Source organism: Bison bison, unplaced genomic scaffold (genome assembly GCF_000754665.1).
Source record: "Bison bison bison isolate TAMUID 2011002044 unplaced genomic scaffold, Bison_UMD1.0 scf7180017864373, whole genome shotgun sequence".
NCBI lineage: Eukaryota > Metazoa > Chordata > Mammalia > Artiodactyla > Bovidae > Bison > Bison bison.
Genome location: NW_011494945.1, coordinates 7,329,025 through 7,352,065, shown reverse-complemented (window position 1 = coordinate 7,352,065; position 23,041 = coordinate 7,329,025). Strand labels below are relative to the sequence as shown.

General features: G+C 38.7%; 2 protein-coding genes across 9 annotated transcripts in view; both read left to right on the top strand.

Annotated features, from left to right (window-relative positions):
• The first annotated feature begins 1,836 nt into the window (after window positions 1–1,836).
• On the top strand, window positions 1,837–2,712 carry LOC105000670 (40S ribosomal protein S4, X isoform-like). The gene has a single exon (XM_010856645.1). It carries the CDS (start codon window positions 1,856–1,858, stop codon window positions 2,645–2,647), a length of 792 nt encoding a protein of 263 aa, XP_010854947.1. The 5' UTR covers window positions 1,837–1,855; the 3' UTR covers window positions 2,648–2,712.
• A 436-nt stretch (window positions 2,713–3,148) lies between these two features.
• The window catches only part of LACE1 (lactation elevated 1), a 201,090-nt gene continuing 181,197 nt past the window's right edge, over window positions 3,149–23,041 (top strand). For 4 of the 8 annotated variants that reach the window (XR_826770.1, XR_826771.1, XR_826769.1 and 1 more), the window contains exon 1: window positions 3,151–3,440. Coding sequence is in view for 3 of the 8 variants with exons in the window: in XM_010856641.1 (XP_010854943.1) it covers window positions 3,305–3,440 (136 nt within the window). In the remaining 5 variants the exon portion in view is untranslated. Of the gene's footprint in view, window positions 3,441–23,041 lie in introns of all 8 variants that reach the window. The other 4 variants (XR_826767.1, XR_826768.1, XM_010856644.1 and 1 more) reach the window with 4 other exon arrangements.

The following is a 23,041-nucleotide window of genomic DNA, read 5'->3' as shown; positions in this document are numbered from 1 at the left end:
TTTTGAAAATAATATATATGGAGATTCATGAAAACAAATGGAGAAGGCAATGGCACCCCACTCCAGTACTCTTGCCTGGAAAATCTGGTGGACGGAGGAGCCCGGTAGGCTGCAGTCCATAGGGTCCTGAAGAGTTGGACACGACTGAGTGACTTCACTTTCACTTTTCACTTTCATGCATTGGAGAAGGAAAGGGCAACCCACTCCAGTGTTCTTGCCTGGAGAATCCCAGGGACGGGGAGCCTGGTGGGCTGCCGCCTATGGGGTCACACAGAGTTGGACACTACTGAAGCGACTTGGCATGAAAACAAATGAGATACTTAAATCACAGGGCTTCATTCATTCAATGTGAGAAGACGGTAAGGTAGTTAAGAACCAGATCTTGATTTTTTTCAAGATACAGAATAAATTGTATTTCCTTCCATGGACTTTAGGGAGGCATTACAACTTTAGAATCTGTGATGGAATGTTTTTGTTTATTTTAAAAAGTATTGATTTATTTGGCTGAGCCAGGTCTTAGTTGCAGCATGTGGGATCTAGTTCTCTGACCAGGGATGGAACCTAGGCCTCTTGTATTGGGAGTGTGGAGTCTTAGCCACTGGAACACCATGGAAGTCCCTGGGATTGATGTTTTAATAAAATAGTTTACAATGGCTACTTAATTAGTCTTCTATCATTATCAATTCTCTTGAATACAAAAAATGTAATTTATTTCTAAGTTACCTTATATTTGTACACAACAAAGTTCATTTGCCATGTTTCCGTCCACTTGTACAGTCATGTGAAAATTTCCCGTAAATCTTCCTAGAAGTTTGGCATTAAACTATACATGAGTTCTTATTTCACTTTTGTAATTATTAAACTTGGAATCTTTAATAAGAGGTAATTTCATTGACCAAGACAAGCAGTAGTTTTCCAAGAGCAAACAAGATAATACTCAGACACTCTCTGAAAGTCTTGAGTGTGATAAATGTGTAAGTCAAGGAAGAAATAGTCCAATTTTTTTCAAAAGGTCTTTCACAAAGTGTCACACCAAAAATTAGTGATATTAAATGAAACAAACATGCAGGAATAGTTTGTCCTTTCAGACGTAATTAAAGATAGAAAAAAATCTGACAACATATTTTGGAAGATAATCAAAATAATTTTTCCATAAATGATTTGACAGTCAGTAAAGAAGTCTCCAAAATATTATACCATGCTACATGCTCTCTTTTCCTGTTTCTTTGGAATCTTCTATTGTAGAAGATTTTGTTAGAACTCTTCACTATGACTGGCCCCTCTTGGGTGGCCCTGCAGGGCCTGGCTCATGGCTGCATTGAGTTAGTCAAGCCCCCTCACCAACACAAGGCTGTGATGGGTGAGGAGGTCTATTGTAGACCAACAACCCAATTTTCTGGAACTCTTTATAGTGTAGTTTGAAACTTGGCTTTCTCCTTTCTGTAATCCGTATTTTCTTTCCTGCCTTAACTCACTCTATTCCTTGTTCTTGGAAGGTCTTCATTTCCTGTTGAAAGTAAAGCTTCTAGAAGGCCTTCCTGATTTCCCAAAGTGTTCTTTCATTGATTCCACAACACGTGGTTAAACATTTTGTTGTTGTGTTTATCCCTCCTACCAGATTGACTAACTCTTCAGGTCAGCAGTTTGTATTCCCAATGTATTTAGCATAGTGACTCAAAACAGTTTTTGATTAACCAAAATAGGGCAGATCACCTAGAAATTCTTCTTTAGATACACTGTCCCATGGCCATTCTATCCACTCATTCATTTTAGGCCATTGGCTTTCCCATGTTACATACATTTCCCCATGTTCTTTAAAAACGTTTGAGTGGCTCTTTTCGTGCCTAACGCAGCCATGGCTCGGGGTCCCAAGAAGCACCTGAAACGCATAGCAGCTCCAAAACATTGGATGCTGGATAAACTGACCGGTGTGTTTGCCCCTCGTCCATCTACCGGCCCCCACAAGCTAAGGGAGTGTCTCCCCCTAATCATTTTCCTAAGGAATAGACTTAAGTATGCCCTAACTGGAGATGAAGTAAAGAAGATTTGCATGCAGCGTTTCATTAAGATCGATGGCAAAGTCCGCACAGATATAACCTACCCTGCTGGTTTTATGGATGTCATCAGCATTGATAAGACTGGAGAGAACTTTCATTTGATCTATGACACCAAGGGTCGCTTTGCTGTTCATCGTATTACACCTGAGGAGACCAAGTATAAATTGTGCAAAGTAAGAAAGATATTTGTGGGAACAAAAGGAATCCCTCATCTGGTAACCCATGATGCTCGTACCATCCGTTACCCTGATCCCCTCATCAAGGTGAATGATACCATTCAGATTGACTTGGAGACTGGCAAGATTACTGATTTCATCAAATTTGACACTGGTAACCTGTGCATGGTGACTGGAGGTGCTAACCTGGGAAGAATTGGTGTGATTACAAACCGGGAGAGGCATCCAGGTTCTTTTGATGTAGTTCATGTGAAAGATGCGAACGGCAACAGCTTTGCCACACGGCTCTCAAACATTTTCGTTATTGGCAAAGGCGACAAACCGTGGATCTCTCTTCCCCGTGGAAAGGGTATTCGCCTTACCATTGCTGAGGAGAGAGATAAGAGATTGGTAGCCAAACAGAGCAGTGGATAAAGTGATCTCTATGTGATGTGATTGGAAAAGTCTTTGTAATTAAAGATAATACCAAGTGAAAAATAAAAAAAAAATAAAAACGTTTGAGTGTACGCCACATCAAAAATAATTTATGGTATTAAAATACAGAAAGCAAAAGTGGTAGGAGCACATTTCAGATACTCTGCTAAAGATGAGTTGGACGCTGGAGGCAAATAAATCCTACCATTTATGGAAGGTAACATGAACATTTCGTTAAAACATGAGCCTGCACTTTTGATTTTGCAATCTCGGTCAGGTTCTCTAACCTAAAAGGCTCAGGGATGGTTGTTTGAATACAAGCTGTAATCACGTTCTAACTCCTTGAAAGTGTTTTGGAATCCTCTGTTGCACCCTCTGCATGGACAATTGTCCCTCTCGCCAGGCTTGAGCTGCCCGCCCCGCCCTCGGTGCCGCCGCACTGCATGCTGGGAGTCGTAGTCCAGATTTGCTATGTCTGGAAGGATCCAAAGGGCATCGGAGGCCAGCCCGCCCCCTCGCTACTAGAGGTCGAGTTCTTCCGCTGCTCATTCTCTCGGGCGGAGCCTTCCATGAACCCGGCCACGTTTGTCTGTGCTACCGTCTCTCTTCTGGGTTTCAATAAAGTTTTCCTCTTCCTCCCCTGGTGCGGAGCTCAAGATGGCGGCCTCATGGTCGCCCTTGGTTACCCTGTGCTTAACGCAGAGCCGGCTGAGAGGGAGATGTGTTGGGTGCAGGGCTTGGGCCGCTGCTCTCACCCCTTCGGCCATCGCCCCTGGAAACCCTCTTTGTAAAGGTTAGTGACTGTGTCTGGAGTAAGCCAAGCCCACTGCTTATGACCCAGGAAGCCTCGGGGCAGTCAACCCTCCTCGAGCTCCATATACTGCCGCTTTGGTTCAGTTTTCGAGAGGTTTCCTCCAGAGGGATTTCACCCTCTCGTGCTCTAGTATTATTGCTTGCTCCAGGAGGAGCACTAAGCACTGAGGGAGGTAGCCCAGAATGACTTTTCATTTTGAGGGTCAGGGTTCGACTCAGGGTTTGTTGTCCCCCGGACCCCGGCTGTTACAGTTGAGACTTTGTAAGCCCAGGTGTGGGAGTACCTGGCTTGAAAGGATTCAAGTGGGGGTGAGGGGTTGGGGGTGAGGTCTAGGAATTCTTCCAACCTGCGCGTTCGCAGTCCCAATGTCTCCAGCCTGGTATCCCGGGACTGTAGTGAAAAGCCAAGCCTCTGACACCTGCAGGCTCCGCGAGCTCTCTGGATTCCGGGAATGGAAGTGTACAAACATTCTCAGATTGAGGGGTCGAGTTCTCATGTACTTTTCAAGTTACTAGAGGCTTCAGCGAAGTGTATTTTGTCACCAAGGCTTACACCATTCATTCATTCGAATTGTTATGTGTTCATGAATAAATGAACCTGTATTTTAAGTAAGCAAGCCCACCAGGAGTGCTAATTTTACTGCTCTGTTCACATCAGTTCAGTTCAGTTCTGTCGCTCATATACTTCTGTTCATATACTTCAACTAAATTGCAGGTTACTCAAAGGCAAGGACCAGATGTCAGTTTCCTCAGCACTTAGCACAATGTTTGGCGCCTTATATATATTTATATATATATATATGTTTTTTTTTTTTGAGTGATGTTATTCTTATTGTTCCCTCATCCACATAACTTTCTTTAAAAAAAAAAAAATCTCCAGGCCACTCCCCCCATAGATCTCAATAGATTGTTTGTCGTTGTCTAATTTAGCTAAAGCTCTCTCAGTCTTTGATTATTATCAACAATAGAATTGAAATTAATACTGGAACTGTGGTTAAGTCCCTTTAGGTTTTACTGTAAAGTTTAGCATAATCCACCTCCTATACTGGAGAAGGAAATGGCAACCCACTCCAGAATTCTTGCCTTGAGAATCCCATGGACAGAGCAGCCTGGCAGACTACAGCCCATAGGGTGTCACAGAGTAGAACAAGACTGAAGTGGCTTAGCACACTTACTATCTAATGGAATATTTTGGTAGCATGAGGTTTCTTTGATCATAATATAAACTTAGAATTTTTTTTTTTTTTGCAGTATAGACACTAGAAGTAAACAATACGAAATTCAAAGGTACAAAAAGGAATTAGGTAAAATGTTGACTTTCTTCCACCCCTGTCCCACAGCCACTTAGTTTTTCTTCCCAGAAGCAACTACTGATACTTGTTTCTTATGTATTCTTCCAGAGACATTCTGTGTGTGTGTGTATGTGTGTATATATATATATATATATATCTGTGTGTGTGTACATATATACACATATATATATTTATAAATATCTGTGGTATGTGCTACAGAAAAATAGAAGTGGTAATGTACTGTACACACTTTCCTAGCCTTATGTTTTTTTTCATGTATTGATACTATATCTTGGCAGTCATTCCACATCAATACATGTAGAACTGCCTCACATTTTTAATGGTTAAAATAGAATTCCATTCTATGCATGTACCATAATTTCTGAAAATTAGGACTTAAGGAACATCGTAACAACATGAGACTTATTGAATGTTTGTTCGGGGTCATACAGTATGCTAACTGCTTTCTACATACCTTACCTTATTTAATTCTCATTATCCTTATTTTGGGGATGAAAAACCCAAGGTTGCAAAAGTTATATGGCTAGTTAAGTGACAGAACTTGTGGGTTCAAGTAAAGGCTGTGTCTGGACTTACATCTGAGCCTAAGGCCAATGCTATTAACCTGAACTCATACTATCTCCTATACTCAAGATTTAGCCAGTTTTGAATGTGGACATTTGATGAAAATGTAATTAGGATAGAAGTCAATTTAACTGTAACTAAAATTGCTCCCTCTCCTTCTTTAAGTAAAAGAAGAAATTTAAGTTAAATGTTATTCAGTATTTGGAGTCTGATTTAAATTTGTTTTCTATCCTTTTCTTGATTTTTTTTGGGGGTGGGGTTACTTACTATTTACATTTTAAAAATTTATATTTTATATTGGAATATAGTTGATTAACAACATTGTGTTTCAGGAGTAAAGTGATTCAGTTGTACATATGTATTTATTCATTCTTTTTCAGATTCTTTTCCCATATAAGTTATTACAGAATTTTGAATAGAGTTTCCTGTACTATTTATGTAAAGTTGTTGTTATCTCTATTTTATAGATAAACAGTCTGACCAGCCACTCTAGTGGTATTTGAACCCAGGCATTTTTGCTCCAGAAGCACAAACTTAACCACTATGTTCTACTAGCTCTTTAGCAAGACGATAAACGTTAACACCAACATATCTAGGCTCATCAGAAGTGTTGTAGGACTACACAAAAGAAAGCAGCTTTGCTTGGAAATGGAAGGGCTTTTAAGCAAAAGTGTAGGAGTGAGCTGTGACTGGCCCTTATTGGTGTAGGTATAATTCCTCAGGGGGAGTAGGTAGAGATGAAGCTTGGCAGGTGGGCCAGATTCTGGTTAGAAGAGTCTTGTATAGTATACAAACATGTAGGCTCAGGGTGATTTTGTTGAATATTTCTTGAGAAGTGATCAGGTCCACTTTAGTATATTTGTCCTTGGGGCCACCTGAAAAACAGATCAGGAATGCCTGGATGGGGGAATATTGGAAGCATGGTGATTATCTAGGAGAGTGACTTAGGGCCTGAATTACTGGTAAAAATGGAGAGCAGGGCAGCAAAGGAGGGAGTTCAGAGATATTGTTTTGGTAAATCGACCCTCTCTGGGGGAGACAAGGAAATAGCAGAGTTAAGGTCAATTTGGGTTTCCTACTTTGGGCAACTTAATGGCATCATATTCTGTCTATCAAAGAAAACTAAACAAACAAAAAGTAAGGCCAGAGGTGTTTTAGGGGAGGTTCCATTTTGGATATATTAAATTTGAGATGTTAGTGATAATTCTAGGTAAATAAATCTAATTAGTTGTAGGAAGTATGAGAGATGCATCTAAGAAAGGAAATAGGAGGTGCTGAGACACATGAGAATGGAAGAACTAGCTTGGTAATATTTGTAGAATGAAAAGGAGGAAAGACTAGGAATGACTTCTTAAGGAAAACTTATTTTATGAGCAAAAGAATGTGACCTTGTCAGGGAGCAGTTAGAGAGGTCATAGGAGTAAGAGGAGAGAAACCAAGGAGGAGAGTGCTTTTAATTTTTCTAGAACGTAAAATCAGCATATCTATTTTACTTAAGCTAGCCTTAGAAATTGTTTGTTTCCTAGAGGTGAGAGAATATGAGAGTCACATCTTGTGATTTCTTATTATTATACTGTCCTTCTGCATCTCAATGTTGTATTTTTAGATCTCTCTGTTAACTGATGATTCATCTTTACCTTTAGCTCACAATCTCTTTTTTAGTACACGCACATTGGAGATCCTCATCAGGTATTATTGTGAGTAGAACTCAACCATTTGAGTTGGTATTATTTATTGGTGGTATAGATTAGTGATTAAGAACATGGACTTTGGACTTTTATTACCCAATTAGATGAATACCCTGTGTGAAACTTCATATTTCTTGGATTTCTATTAACATTTATTATTGTATTAGAAAAGAATGTTCATGCCTCCTCCTGAGACTGATTAACTTCATGATAATGGTTTCTTTGGGCTTCCCTGGTGGCTCAGTGGTAAAGATTCCACCTGCCAGTGCAGGAGACGTGAGTTTGATCCCTGGGTGGGGAAGACCCTCTGGAGAAGGAAATGGCAACCCACTCCAGTATTCTTGCCTGGGAAATCCCGTGGACAGAGGAGCCTGGTGTGCTGCAGTCCATAGGGTTGCAAAAGAGTCGGACACAACTTAGCAAGTGAGTAAATAATAACAGGTTTCTTTCAGTTAATTTTTTTTAAAGCATAGTAGAACTTACTACATGGCATAGCTAGTGTCCAAATGTAATTCTGTGGTGGAGGGTTGGCAGATGAAATAGGATGGATTCAAGAGTGGAACTTTTGAACAGGGCTACCTTGATAGCTCAGTTGGTAAAGAATCCTTCTGCAATGCAGGAGACCCCATTTGATTCCTGGGTCGGGAAGATTCACTGGAGAAGGGATAGGCTACCCACTCCAGTATTCTTGGGCTTCCCTTGTGGCTCAGCTGGTAAAGAATCTGCCTGCAATGCAGGAGACCTATGTTTGATCCCTGGGTTGGGAAGATCCCCTGGAGAAGGGAAAGGCTACCCACTCCAGTATTCTGGCCTAGAGAATTCCATGGACTGTCTTGTTTTAGTCCATGGGGTCTCAAAGAGTTAAACACGACTGAGCGACTTTCACTTACTTTCACTTACTTGCTTACTTAAGAGTGGAACCATTCAAAAGGAACTTTAGAAGTCTAGAGACAGATTACTGATCTACCGTAAATTAGCACTGCTTTTTACCTAGTGATCTGCATTCTCTTTAAGTGAATGGTGAATGTTAAATGGATTTAACTATTTTGGATTTGTCTTTTCACAAAAGTACTACAGAAGTAATAGTCAATGGTCTTGAAATTGATAGTTCAGCCTTGGCACCAGTACACTAATATGCTCTGTAAATTGACAGAAGGTTATGTGGCCTCAGCTTGACTCTCTCTCACACTGTTTCTCGTAATTTTCTCTGACTAGTGACTAAGATTTGTTCTAATTTCTCTCTTAAGAGCCTTTTGAATATGTCTGTTCTTCCTGCTGTGTTTTGTCTTCCTTGCCTGAAGTCCTCTGTTGAGGTCTCATTTCTGTGTGCACCCTGTTGGAGGTAACTCATACTTTAATCTTTGGAATCTTTTTCTTAACCTTCTTTCACTATCCTGCTTGTCCTTCTTATTTCTTCTCTCCATTCAGCTCATCCTCAAAGATAGTTTTCAACATTATCTGTCCATGTTCTTGACCAGGTACACCTGTTTTCAGCAATTTTTAAAGCCTGAACATGTAGATCTTAGTTATTTCAAAGCTCCATAATGCAATTTATATCTTATATATAACTCCTATAGATTCCATTTAAAAATTCTTTTATATATGTGTGTAAAAAATTTTAAATGAACATAACAAATAGATGTTATTTTTCTTTATTGTTTGAAAGAAAATAGATCTCTTAGATTTCATTATTAAGTAGTGTTTGGAAAGAGTGAATATTAAGGAGTTACTCAGTATGCTAGGCCATGCCTATAATTACTTCAGAATAGCTTTATTCAGATTTTTAGGCAGTATTTTACTGATTTGTTATGAAATTTAAAGTACTGTTTTTTTTCCTTTTGTAAAGTTACACACATTGACAGATTGAAGATTAACTAGCTTCTAAAGGAAAAGAATGATAACTGGCAAGCATTTAGTTTCAATTTTCATAATTTTTCTATTTAAATCAAAAGCACCCTTTTAAAGCCCCTAAATCAGCCATTTATAAATAAAGTAAATCATCTTGTGATGCATTCCTTGATGATGGCTTATGTTGTTTTTCTAAAGAAAGAGTTTAATTAAGATTTGATTTTCTTCTATTCTGCACTTTGTTTATTCATCACTGAATCAAACATAGGTCTTTTAGTGTCACTGGTAAATCTGACTTTTTGGGTCATTGATGACCATTGCAGTTTTCAGAAAGGCAGCTGAATGTTTTTCTTTGGGTATGAATAGACCATAATAGAGCATAAACGGGCTGCATATGACCTTAGCATGGGCTTCTGTCATTGTAGGAGAACATTTCTGGTCAGTGGCCACTGTTTATAGTTTGTTAAAATCAACACAAATGTACAAAACACTCATGAATAATTGTGAACACAGTATTTGAATGGATGTTTAATAAATATGCATTAAAAATCTAATTACAGTAATGAAGTTTACAGCTGAAATTTTAATCCAACCCTTTAGAAATATTAAACGTGCTTTTCCTGATTGTGCATTTTTCTCACAGCAGTTGGGTAAACATTTTAAACTGGAAATCTAAATTCCTCATATAGTTTTGATTTCATTTAACTAAGCGTGTGTTCTTTTTGGCAACAGTCTTCTTTCTCTTTGTGAAAAAGTAAAGCTCCTTTTATCCCATAACTATTACTTAGAAGAATTCTGATCAGTTCTGTTTTAGGACTAATGAACATATGGGATACCTGATGAATAATAAAATGTAACCTGGGAAGGCTAGATTGTGATTTTGGTTTCATCCTCTGGTACTGAATCAGTCATTTAATTTGATATTTCCTTTTTCTCATCTGTCGAATGAGATTAGTCATCCTAACTAACATGTCATCATGAGGCTCAAATGTCATCTATGAGGCTCAAATAAGTTATTGTATGAGAAAGTCCTTTGAAAACCATAAGACATGTTATATAAGTGTGGGGCTATGCCAGGAGTAATTGAAATGGTAATATTGAAATGGTAGAGGTGGTGGATTCCAGTCAGTGAAAAGGAATAGGACGAACTCAGCTCTATGTATAATTACTAAAACCTTTTTGATTTGGGGGGCAGACTCACTTATGTTAACAATGGCAAAGGACTCAGTCTGATTTCAATGCTTTGAATTCTAGAAAATGCAGTTTTGATTTTTCTAAGATTGTGTGGAGGGCCTCTACAGATAACCAGGATGGTTGTTGTTATCCTAGATTTAACTACCTTTTCTCTGGATATCCTGAATATATCTAGAGGGTCTTAGAAAATATGAGCTACTGCTTTCATCATAATGTTTCAAAGAAAGCTGTTCAAATTTGATTTATAGTATTCAGGTAAGTCACTTAGGTATCATATCTTCATTTAGTAAGATATTGCTTATGGATACTGTTTTCAGAGTAACTCCAGTTGTTAATTATTTGCTGTGCAGTGAGATACAATGATAACATTTCGTAGGATCATAGAATAATAGAGCTGAAGGGGACCTCTGGGTTATGTAGTCAAATGTCAGATGGGAATGTACTTTCTGCCTTTATTTCTTTTTGAGGCATTCTGTTCATTTTTGGGTAGCCCTAATTGCTAGAAAATACTTTAATAGGCTGAGATTTGAGCTTCTCTGTAACTTCTCCTCATTCATCTTGACTCTTTCCCCAAGGACAGCTTATATAACTCTAGTTCTCATTATTCTCATGGCAGTTTTCTAAGTATATTAAGACCGATGATGTGTATCTTATTAATTTATATAGTCATTTATTCATTTATCATATTTCCTTGTCCCAATTCCATTTGACAGCCTTTACAACATCAAAGACTTATATTTCTCCCATTCATCTGTGCATTCATTCTGCAAATATTTCTTGGTGCACCTGTATGCTAGACACAAAGTGCTGGGATGTTACTCTCTCCTTAGTGTCAACCTCTCTTGTCTTACAGTCGCATCTCATGACATTCTTATGAAATCTTACGGTTTCTAGATCCCTGAAGTACTTCCCTTCTTGAGACTACAGTATGGTTTCTGAATGTCATTCTGTAAACACGGTCCACATATCAGTATATTCCTTTGGACATTTCTGGCCAGAACAGTACTTTAGGTTACCTTTTCTGTGTCCTGGTGCATTAACTTGGTGGCCAGGTCATATTCATGTCTCACCTTAAGGCTCCTTGGGCTATTAAGACAGGTCTCCTTTGTTTATACTTGATGAGTTATTTTTTTCTATTAAAAGTAAATTATTTTTATTATAAAAATACTACATGTGCATAGTAGAAAATACAGGAAAGATAATCACTGTGAACTTCATTTTTATTTTTTAAGTATACTTATTAATGTATACGATTCATTTAGAAAAGTACACAAGTGGTAATTGTAAAGCCTACTGAATTTTTATAAACAGATTTGTGTAAATATAACCCAAATCAAAAATAGAACATTTGTAGTACTCAAAGGGTCACATTGTGTACCCTTAAAGTCATTAGTTTTTTACTCAAAATGGCAGTCAACACCCTGGTTTATGTTACTGTTGATTTATCCTTTCATATGTTGATTTACACTTGTTTTTATGTGTTGGCTATTTAAATAATGCTGCATTGGACAGACGGAGAAGGCAATGGCACCCCACTCCAGTACTCTTGCCTGGAAAATCCCATGGACGGAGGAGCCTGGTAGGCTGCAGAAGAGTAGGTCGCGGCCTGGTAGGTCTCGAAGAGTCGGACACTTACTGAGCGACTTCACTTTCACTTTCATACATTGGAGAAGGAAATGGCAACCCACTCCAGTGTTCTTGCCTGGAGAATTCCAGGGATGGCGGAGCCTGGTGGGCTGCTGTCTATGGGGTCGCACAGAGTTGGACACAACTGAAGCGACTTAGCATCAGCAGCAGCAGCAGCAGCAGCAATGGACAGAGGAGCCTGACAGGCTACAGTTCATGGGGTCACAAAGAGTGGGACACGACTTAGTGACTGAGCATGCACACACAGTGGACATGGGGGTGCAGTGATTTTTTTGAGATAGTGATTTTGTTTCCTTCAGAGAAATACTCATAGGTGAAATTGTTGGATTCTATTTCTTAATGAATTATGTCAGATTATAGATTGCAAATGTTTTCTCCCATTCTGTGGGTTGTATCATCACTTTCTTGGTAATGTCCTTTATTAATACAAAAGTATTAATTTTGATGAAGTCCAATTTATTTTTTGTTTGGTCGCTTTTGCTTTTGGTATCATAACTAAGAAATCATTGCCTAATCCAAGGTCATGAAGATTTACAATGATGTTTTCTTCTAAACATTTTATAATTTTAGCTCTTACGGTTATGTTTTTGATCCATTACTACAGGGATTTAATTGGGATTCATTAAGTCTGAGTTTCACAGATGATTGTCATTGTCCAGACAGGATTAGCTTTAGAAAGTCCACACCTGTTAGGAGAGTAAGTCAGGGATTGGCAACCTTTTTCTGGAAAGGGTCAGGTAATACTTTTGTCCTTGCCTGCCATGGTCTCTATTGCAGCTATAATTGGCCATCCTTATTTTTGAGTTGAACATCTGTGTATGCAGAGGGCCAACTGTATTTATTGTACTGTACCATTTTATATCAGGGACTTGAGCATTTGTCGATTTTGGTATATGAAGGGGCTCCTTGAGCCAATCTCCTGCGGATACCGATGAACAATTGTACTCAATTCTGGTACTGTGAAAACAGCCAGAGACAATAGACTATTGGGTATAGCCATTGGCCTGCTGACCATAGTTTGCAGACCACTGGACTAGGAAGATATTCACCTGTACTTTATTTTTTTGGTTTGAAATTTTTAATGTATTTACATTTTAAAGCCATCTGGAAAGTATTTTGGTATGTACTATGAGGGGATAATCTAAATTAACTTTTCTATTCTAGTTGTCTAGCTGTCACTTGTTGAATGATCTCTTGGCTCCCATTGCTTAATTCATTTATTCAACAAATATTTATTGTGTGCCTATCATATGCCAGGCATTGTAGGTGCAGGGTATACAGTGAATTAAACAGACATGATGTCTTCTCTTTTGGCTTTCCTGCTGGTAAAGAATCTGCCTGCAGTGCAGGAGACCTGGGTTCTATCCCTGGCTTGGGAAAATCCCCTGGAGAAGGGAAGGGCTACTCACTGAACTATTTTGGCCTGGAGAATTCCAAGGACTATGTAGTCCATTGGGTTGCAAAGAGTCAGACGATCCTGAATGACTTTTACCTTCCCTCTTGTGACTTGTAGTCTAGTTGAGAGAGACAGACATAAAGTAAATAACAAAGTAATAATTTCAAGTTGGGTGATTAAAGAACAGTGATAAGATTTGGTATACCTTTCTTTTTTATTATCTATATTAAGTTATTTAGTGAAGACTTGCTTTGGAATATCTATTCTGTTCATTGATCTTTGGATCACTGCTACTGCTAAGTCGCTTCAGTCATGTCCAACTCTGTGTGACCCCATAGACGGCAGCCCACCAGTCTCCCCCGTCCCTGAGATTCTCCAGGCAAGAACACTGGAGTGGGTTGCCATTTCCTTCTCCAGTGCATGAAAGTGAAAAGTGAAAGTGAAGTCGCTCAGTCGTTTCTGACTCTTCTCGACCCCATGGATTGCAGCCTACCAGGCTCCTCTGCCCATGGGATTTTCCAGGAAAGAGTACTGGAGTGGGGTGCCATTGCCTTCTCCACAGTGTTTTATAATTATTTTCTCATCTGGTAGATAAAATCCTCCTCATTACTTCACATCTTCATGATTTTCTAAAGATGTTGGAATTGGAATTTGATGGAACTGTGTTTAATCTGTAAATTGTACAGAATTGACAGTGTTATGATGTTGTGCCTTTCTTTTCCATAACATTGTGTCCAGTTTTCCAAATTTTCATTTATGCCTTTGAAAATTTAGTTCTCTTCACATAGATCTTACAGATTGATTGTTAATATGACTCTTCTTTATTTTAGACTTTTTAATCTTAATTGTAAGTGGGATCCTTTTTTCCCCTATTGTATTTGCAACAGGTCATTGCTAATATGTCAGAAGGATAAAGCTGTTAAATTGTTTTCCAGTATCCTTCTCCTTGCACTTTTCTGGTGGCTCAAACAGTAGAGAATCCGCCTACAATATGGGAGACCTGGGTTCGATCCCTGGGTTGGGAAGATCCCCTGGAGGAGGGCATGGCAACCCGCTCCAGTATTCTTGCCTGGAGAATCCCCATGGACAGAGGAGCCTGGCGGGCCACAGTTCATAGGCTCTCAGAGAGTCGGACACAACTGAACCACTACGCACAGCACAGCACAGCATCCTTCTTCTTTGCTTAAGAGGAGGTATAATTAAGCCACCAAATTCTTTAAAACTCCTAAGTGGCTCCCTGGTATCTTCAGTATTAAATTAAAAAACTATTTGAATTTAACTTTAAATTTACCATTGTAAAGCCCTGTGTCACCTGGTTTCTTTGTATTTTTCTAGTATCTTAATTCTTGCCCCTGGGCCTTTTATATTTTATCTCAGTACTGAACTTGTTTCATTTTCTGTAATGTACGGTCCTCTCATATTTCAGAGCCTTCTCTCAGCCTGATGCACCTCCTTCTCTTTTTTCTATTTTTCCCTGGCTAACTCCTGTTTCTCTTTTTTGCTCTCAATTGAAACATCATTTCCTGAGTAACCTTACTTAACCTCCTTAACCTAGGTGCTTTGGCTCTGTGATCTCATAGCATCCTTCTCTTCCCTTTACTTGGTACCACATTTTATTAAAGTTGTTTATCCACTTTTTTAAATCTCTCCCAGTGCCCTGTTGGCATTTTGAGTGCAGTTACAGTGTCTGTCTAGATGGTTGTTTGAAGTTTTTAGTACAGAGCTTTATACTCTATGGCTACTTTATTTGTTGTTGCATATTCAGTTCTTCTGCTGAAAAGTTTTCAATTGATTCTTTTCAGTATAATTAAGTTTTTGAACCTATTTACACCTTTTGGTACTTTTATCCCGTTTTGTGGCACATCAACATCATTTTGAATCACAACTGTGATCCATTGGTCTGTCTCCTGACTTGGTGTCATCTTTGTTTTTGAGAGCTGGGTCTTCATTTAGTGCCAAATATGTTAATACTTGGTTCTCAAAACTCAAAAAGGTGTACATTAATCTAGTTAGTCAGAATTCTTAAGAGCCAGTTATGTGAAGTATAAGCACTTTTATATTTATATAGAAAGGAATTTCTTTGCTCTAACATTTCAACTTTGGGCTTTTAGTAAAAAAGCTGCTGATTCATACACATAGGAAAAAAACTATGGTTACCAAGGAGGAATGGAGAGAGGAGGGGTAAATCAGGAGTAAACAACAAGGACCTACTATCTGGCTGCTGCTGCTAAGTCACTTCAGTCGTGTCCGACTCTGTGCGACCCCATAGAGGGCAGCCCACCAGGCTCCCCCGTCCCTGGGATTCTGCAGGCAAGAACACTATCTGGCACCGGTAACTATATTCAATGTCTTATAATAGCCTGTAATGAAACAAAATCTGAAAAAAGCATATATATATATGTGTGTGTGTGTAACTGAGTCACTTTGCTGTAGCTAAAACTAACACAGCATTGTAAACCAACTATACTTCAGTAGAAAAAAAATCTGCTGCTGCTGCTGGGTTTTGGAAGAGTACCGTTTATTAGCAGAGGGAGGTTGACCCCAGAGTGCAGGCAGGTCAGAGCTCTAGCTGGGCCTGAGTAGGGTGGAAACCCAGGAGTGGGTTGATGGTTGCTCCAGGAGGCTTGAGTACTTCAAATTAGAGGGCCTGAGAGAGGTTTGTGTTTTGATTTTCTGTTTCCTGGCTGCGATAACTGGGAGCACAGTCTTCACTTGTCTGTAGTGTTATGGTGATTTTAATGAGCGAAGTATCCTGGTGGTTTGGGGTCGTTTAGCTTGAGCTCCTATCTTGCACATTCACTTAACATTTTCTAACTTTTTGTGGTGTTTTAGTTCCCTCATTTGTAAGGAATAGCAATGCCTACCTTAGATTTTTTTGGAGAAGTAAGATAATATATAGAACATGCTATGTGTACCCTGGCTACATAGGAGGCACTTGTTAGTGTTTTCTTTACCTTTCAGGATTCTGTTTCTCATAAGTTTTCAAATGAATCCAAGCTTTGCAAAGAAAATCTTAAGTTGTTAAAATGAACATAAAGCATATGACTTTTCTGGGTTATGTAAGTACCTCTTGTAATCTGTTGATTTTTATACAACATCCTTAATTCTAGTGAAGTAAACACATGCAATGTCTTGAAATAGACTCATCAAAAATTTTATTGAATATTTTTGGACATATAGCTGTCTAGGAAGGAATAATGCAAAAAGATAATTTTCTTTACCTTGAAAACTCTTTAAATTTGTATAATCATTTGTTATCTTGCATATATTCAGTTCTCTAATCACAGGGTATTTTTGAGCTGAGAATTCTTTACTAGTATGTTTTTGAGCTGAGCCACTTTACTGATGAGTTGTATGTAAAATTTCTGCACATTAAATGACATCTCTACTGATTTTGAGTATAAAGTTGGAGATGGGTTCTCAAAAATATGTAACACCAAGTGAAAACCCTTAAGGGTGAAACAAACCTGTAAAATAACATTTCTGAAAGAAAAATGCTTACTTTCTGTTGAAATAGTCTGGTCCACCATTTTGCCTAAGTCTTTAAAGAATATCTGTAAGATTTTCTTAACTATCTACTTTGTGTAGAATTTGAAATTTCATTCCTATTTAAAGCCCCAAAGAGCACAGAGACCACACATCCCCTTTGCTGTTATTACTCTAGCTCTGTGGAAACACAGTTAAGCTTTATGACATATATTTTAGTCAAGGTTCTTCAGAGACAACCAATAGGATGTATGTACATTAGAAAGAGATTTATTATAAGAAATCATCAGCTTGTGCAGTTATGGAGGTTGACAAGTGCCAAGATCTACATCAGTATGCTGAAGACCTGGAGACCCAGGAGAGTTGGTGGTGTTAATTCCCATCTGCGTCCAAAGGCCTGAAAACCAGAAGTGCCAATAGTGTAGTTCTCAGCTTAAGACCCAGGAAGAACCAACATTTCAGTTTGAGTCTAAAGGCAGGAGAAAACCAATGTTACAGCGTAAACGCATCCAGGCTCAAGGAGTTCCCTCTTACTCAGGGGAATATCAGTCTCCTGTTCAGGACTTCAACCGATTGGATGGCACCCTCCCACATAATGGAGAGCAGTCTACTCAGTCTACTGCTTCAAATGTTAAGCTTAAAAGAAATACCCTCACAGACGCATCTACAGTGGTGTTTGACCAAATGTATTGGCACTCCATGGCCCGGTCAAGTTGACATAAAATTCACTATCACACATATATCAAGATTATTGTTGTCCTCAGTGTGTCAGCGGCATTTCCTCTCATGTTCTGAAGGTACTTGCAGCAGTACAGGTATGTTGACTTCACAGGTAAAAGTACAGAGGCAGGAAGGAATGAGTTTCTGTCCTAGTCATCTTTTGAAGAGCATCAGGAGACACTCTGGCAGAAGCTGACTTCCTCTTAGGCATCATTGGCTAGGACTGTGATTTTGTGACCAACTTGCTATGATCCAGAGTTGAAATGATGGAGTCAGGAGATAAATCTGGAGGGTATGACTCCAGAGCCCATGCCCCTTCCACCATAACATCCTGCCTCCCTGCTGGACCTGTAGGTACAATGCTGGCTCTGCCACTACCTAGCTATGGGGACATGGACAAGTTACTTACTTAGTCCCTTTGTGCTTCAGGTTCTTTAAGTTAGGGATAATGTTAGTACCTGCATCAAAAGTCGGTTGTGAAGATTAAATGATTTGAAGTGTGTAAAGTACTGAGAAAAGTACTTGGCACTTAGTGAGTGCTCACTAAACGGCAATTTTTGCTGCTTTTGTTATTATCTATATGACTTGGTCAGTTTACTTAACCTGCAATGCTAACTCTCTGGTCCAAATCATAGATATCTCTGAACTGTACTGTTGTTACAGTTTCCTAACTGGTCTCTCTGCCTTTTAAAAAAAAAAAGGAAAAGAAAAATTCTTCTACTTGATCTTATCAAATCCATGCTATTTACCATGGTTTGTAAGACCCTGCATGATCTGGTCCTTCCTCCCTTTCCAACTTCACCTTATAACATACTGCACCTTGTAAACTTTCTCTTCCTTCCTTGAAAATGTGAAGCTTATTTCCATTTTCACTTTAAGGTTTGCCAGAGCTCTTTCTTCTCCCTGAGCAGTTCTCCCAGTTCTTCCTTAGGACCACTTCTTCGGATATTAGGTGTCAACTTATGTCACTTCCACAGGAAGGCTTTTCTTGATCATCTATAGGAGTCCTCAATCATTCCCTAGCATAGTGCTTCTCAGACTTAAGTGTGCATATGAAACACCTATATATTTTGTTAAAAATGCAAATTTTGATTCAGACCCCTGAGGTGGTGCCTAAAATTCTGTACTTTTGTTGAGCTCCCTGGGGAGATCAGAGGTCCCAGGATATCATTCAGTTTTATTTTCACCAGTATACTGATCATTACATGATCCTTTGTTGCTTCTTCATTTAATTTTTTGTCTGTCTTCCCCTTGACTGGAGGGAAGTCTCCACAAGGAAAGGTATTTATTTGTTTTTAAGTGTAGTTTCACTGGTGATAAGAATAGTGCCTGAGCTACATAGTTGGTTCTCAAGAAACGTGAATGAATGAATCGATGAACAGATTCATTTATGGGTGTTTTTAGTTATTTGTATAATAGGATTATTGTGCAGAGTAGAGCAAGTAATTATGTGAAGTTACTTAACCTAGTCCTTAGTACACTGTAGGTGCTCAATAAATGTGAGCCGCTCTTAATAGAATTTTCTTTTAAACTCAAAATTTTGACAATTCTTTTTAAAACAGTGATTCTTAACCAGTTTTTGTTCACTTGTTTGAAATTCTAAAGGAATTTGTAGTATATTTAGAGGTCTTACCTCAAGAAAAATGCACAAACATACACACAGACACTTTTAATTTCAGAAAGCTCTCAGACCGCCCCCCTCCCCCCTCCCCCCATTCAATTCACTGCCAGCCTATCAAGACCTTATTTAGAAAAAACAACCCATATATATATAAAAATTCTTGTTAGGGCTGTTTGCGTCAATTTGCCTTTTTCTAATTTCTCAACAGTTGTACTGTCGAATTGCCTCTTCTTTCTTGTTGTAAGTTATTATGTGCCGTTAAGAAAAGCATCAGTGCTTGTGTGCTCAGTTGCTCAATTGTGTCCTACTCTTTGTGACCCCATGGACTGCAGCCTGCCAGGCTCCTCTGTTCATGGGATTTTCTAGGCAAGAATACTAGAATGGGTTGCCATGCCATCCTCCAGGGGATCTTTCGGACCCAGGGTTTGAACCCGTGCCTCTTGCTTCTCCTGCATTAGTGGATTCTTTACCATGGAGCCACCTGGGAAGCCCCACAGAGCGTAATTGTGCTTTATACTATTAATGCAATGAGATTATTTAAGTGGAACATGTTAGCATAGACTTTAAGAGTGCAGAACTTAAAAATTTTTTTGTTCTAAATCTCTGTTTCAAGATGAAATCTTAAATATTGGGGGAACTCCCTTCTCTTCCTGCCAGTAATGCCCCCGCAACAAACAGACGTGATTTGTGTTCTTAAAACTTGCTGGACTTCTGTAAGAAGTGTGCCAAGCATTAAACCCACAAAGTGACACAGGACAAGAAGGGCAAGGATTCTTTGAATGCCCAGGAAAAGTGGTCTTATGACAGGAAGCAGAGAGGCTATGATGGGCAGAATGAGCTGCTTTTCTGGAAAAAGGGCTAAAATTACAAAAAGGGATTGTGCTGAGGCTTGAATTAATTGAGCCTAGAAAGTGCTGCAGATTTAGAGAGTGCTGACTGTTAAGGCCTGCAAGCATTTTGAACTGGGAGGAGATATAAGGGCTAAGTGGTCCAGTCCTAAGCTTCATCTTTTATTTTTTTATGAAGACAGTAAAATCTTAAGCTTATGTTCATTTAAAAAAAAAGTTCGTGGAGGGGTAGCTGAAGTAATAACAAATAAACCTGTTAAAGCCTGGGGAAGCTAATTTTTTTTTTCCTTAGGGAGAAAAATAGATGTAATTGTTAGAATACTATCTAGAAAATTATAATAGATTGTTCAGATGCTAAAATATCATGATATTGAGTATATCTTATAGCAGGTGGGCTATGGAGCATAGTAGAATCTTCCTAAAACTTAGTTTAGGAGAGAGTAGTGAAATAAGGTAGAAAATTGAGGTATTAAAACAGTTTAGATTTTTTTTTTCCCCTCTAAAATCTCCCATTTATGTTTGTGGATTAGTGTGTGGATCTTCAGAATGGCATTTTCCCACTGTCCATTTGGAGTACAATAAGGCAAATTAATACAAATCAAAATAATATGGCAGCAGCATCACATAATTTGTGTACACTGATGTAGTAACAGATTTAATTTAGTGCAGCTTTTGAGAAGTCTTTTGTGTTTCAATTTATACAGCTGCTATCCAGGCCTAAGCTGGCCAGTCTTTCAGCCTTGAGCATCTTGCCTGACTGATTCTCTTTCTTTTTAAAAAGACTTTATTATTTTTTTTAGAGCAGTTTTAGGTTCACAGCAAAATTCAGAGAAAGGTACAGAGATTTGCCAAATACCTGCTGCCTGCCCCTCAGCATGTCCCCATTATCACTGTCCCATCCAGAGAGGTACATTTGTTATAGTTGATGAACCTCCATTGACGCAGCATCATCATCCGAAGTCCATAGTTTACAGTAGGGTTCACTCTTGGTGTGGTACAGTCTACGAACATGGACAAGTGTATAATGACATGTATCCATCAATATAGTATATTTTAAGGTATTTTCACTACCCTAAAAATCCTCTGTGTTCTGCCTATTCACACCTTCTTCCTATCTACTTGCTTCCTTTTTCTACTACTGATCTTTTTACTATCTTCATAGTTTTGCCTTTTCTAGAATGTCATTGTTGTATAATTAAGATATAGGACCTTATAGTATATAGCTTTTTCAAATTGATCTTTCACTTAGTTATGTGCTTTTACATTTTTTTGTGTGTGTGTTTTCATGGCTTGATAGACTCATTTCTTTTTAGTGCTGAGTAATATTCCATTTTCAGGGTGTGCCAGTTTATTTATCCATTCTCCTTCTGAAGGACATCTTGGTTGCTTCTAAGTTATGGCAATTATGAATAAAGATGCTATAAATATATGTGTGCAGGTTTTTGTGGACATAAGTTTCCAGCTTCTGTGGGTAAATACCAAGGAGCATAATTGTTGGATTGTATGATAAGAGTATAGTTTTGTAACAAACCACCAAATTGTCTTTTAAAGTGGCTGTACCATTTTGCATGCTCATCAAGAAAGAGAGGTCCTATTGGTCCACATCCTGGCCAGCATTTGTCAGTGTTCTGGATTTTGGCCATTCTAATAGGCATGTTCAGTTCAGTTCAGTTCAGTCGCTCAGTCGTGTCCGACTCCTTGCGACCCTATGAATCGAAGCACGCCAGGCCTTCCTGTCCATCACCAACTCCCAGAGTTCACTCAGACTCATGTCCATTGAGTCAGTGATGCCATCCAGCCATCTCATCCTCTGTTGTCCCCTTCTCCTTCTGCCCCCAACCACTCCCAGCATCAGAGTATTTTCCATTGAGTCAATTCTTCGCATGAGGTGGCCAAAGTACTGGAGTTTCAGCTTTAGTATCATTCCTTCCAAAGAAATCCCAGGGTTGATCTCCTTCAGAATGGACTGGTTGGATCTCCTTGCAGTCCAAGGGACTCTCAAGAGTCTTCTCCAATACCACAGTTTAAAAGCATCAATTCTTTGGTGCTCAGCTTTCTTCACAGTCCAACTCTCACATCCATACGTGACCACTGGAAAAACCATAGCCTTGACTAGACAGACCTTTGTTGGCAAAGTAATGTCTCTGCTTTTGAATATGCTATCTAGGTTGGTCATAACTTTTCTTCCAAGGAGTAAGCATCTTTTAATTTCATGGCTGCAGTCACCATCTGCAGTGATTTTGGAGCCCCAAAAAATAAAGTCTGACACTGTTAGTGGTATCTAATTGTTCTTTTAATTTGCATTTCTGTGATGGCATATGATGTGGAGATCTTTTCATATGCTTCTTTGTCATATGTGTATCTTCTTTGGTGAGGTTTCTGTTAAAGTTTTTAGACCAGTTTTTAATCAGATTGTTTTCTAGTGAGTTTTTAGAGTTCTTTGTGTGTTTTGGAAAATAGTCTTTTATCAGATGGGTCTTTGGCAAATATTTTCTCCCAGTCTGTGGCTTGTCTTCTTATGAGACCATGACATTGTCTTTTGCAGAATAAAAGTTTTTAATTAAGTCTAGCTTATCAATGATTTGTCTCAGGAATTGTACCTTTGGTATTGTATCTAAAAAGTTAAAACGGTACCCAAGATCATCTAGGTTTTGCCTGTATTTCTTGCATGGTATCTTCTAAGAGTTTTATAATTTCATTTTTTACATTTAGTCCTATGATGCATTTTTAAAAAAATATTTATTTATTTGGCTGCACCCGGTCTTAGTTGCGGCATATGAACTCTTGATTGAGGCATGTGGTATCTAGTTCGCTGACTAGGAATTGAACCTGGGCCCCCTGCATTGGGTGTGCAGTCTTAGTCACTGGACCACCAAGGAAGACCTCCTATGAAGCAATTTGAGTTAATTTTTGTGAGGTGTAAGGTCTGCGTCTAGATTCACCTTTTTGCATGTGGATGTGCTGTTGTCCCAGCATCATTTATTGAAAAGATTATCTTTGCTCCACTGTATTACCTTTATTCCTCTGGCAAAATGAATTGACTATATGTATGTGGCTATATTTCTGGACTCTCTATTCTGTTTTATTGATCTGTTTGTCTGTTCTTTTGGCAATATAGTGCTATAATGATTATTGTAGCTTTCTAGTAGGTCTTGAAGTTGGGTAGTGTCAATCCTCCAATTTTGTTCTTCTCTGTTGGTATTGTGTTGGTTATTTTGGGTCTCTCTTGCTTCTTCATTTACATTTTAGAATTATT

Bases quoted from the DNA above. Each gene is read 5' to 3' on its own strand.
- LOC105000670 (XM_010856645.1), top strand. From the start codon at position 1,856: ATGGCTCGGGGTCCCAAGAAGCACCTGAAACGCATAGCAGCTCCAAAA.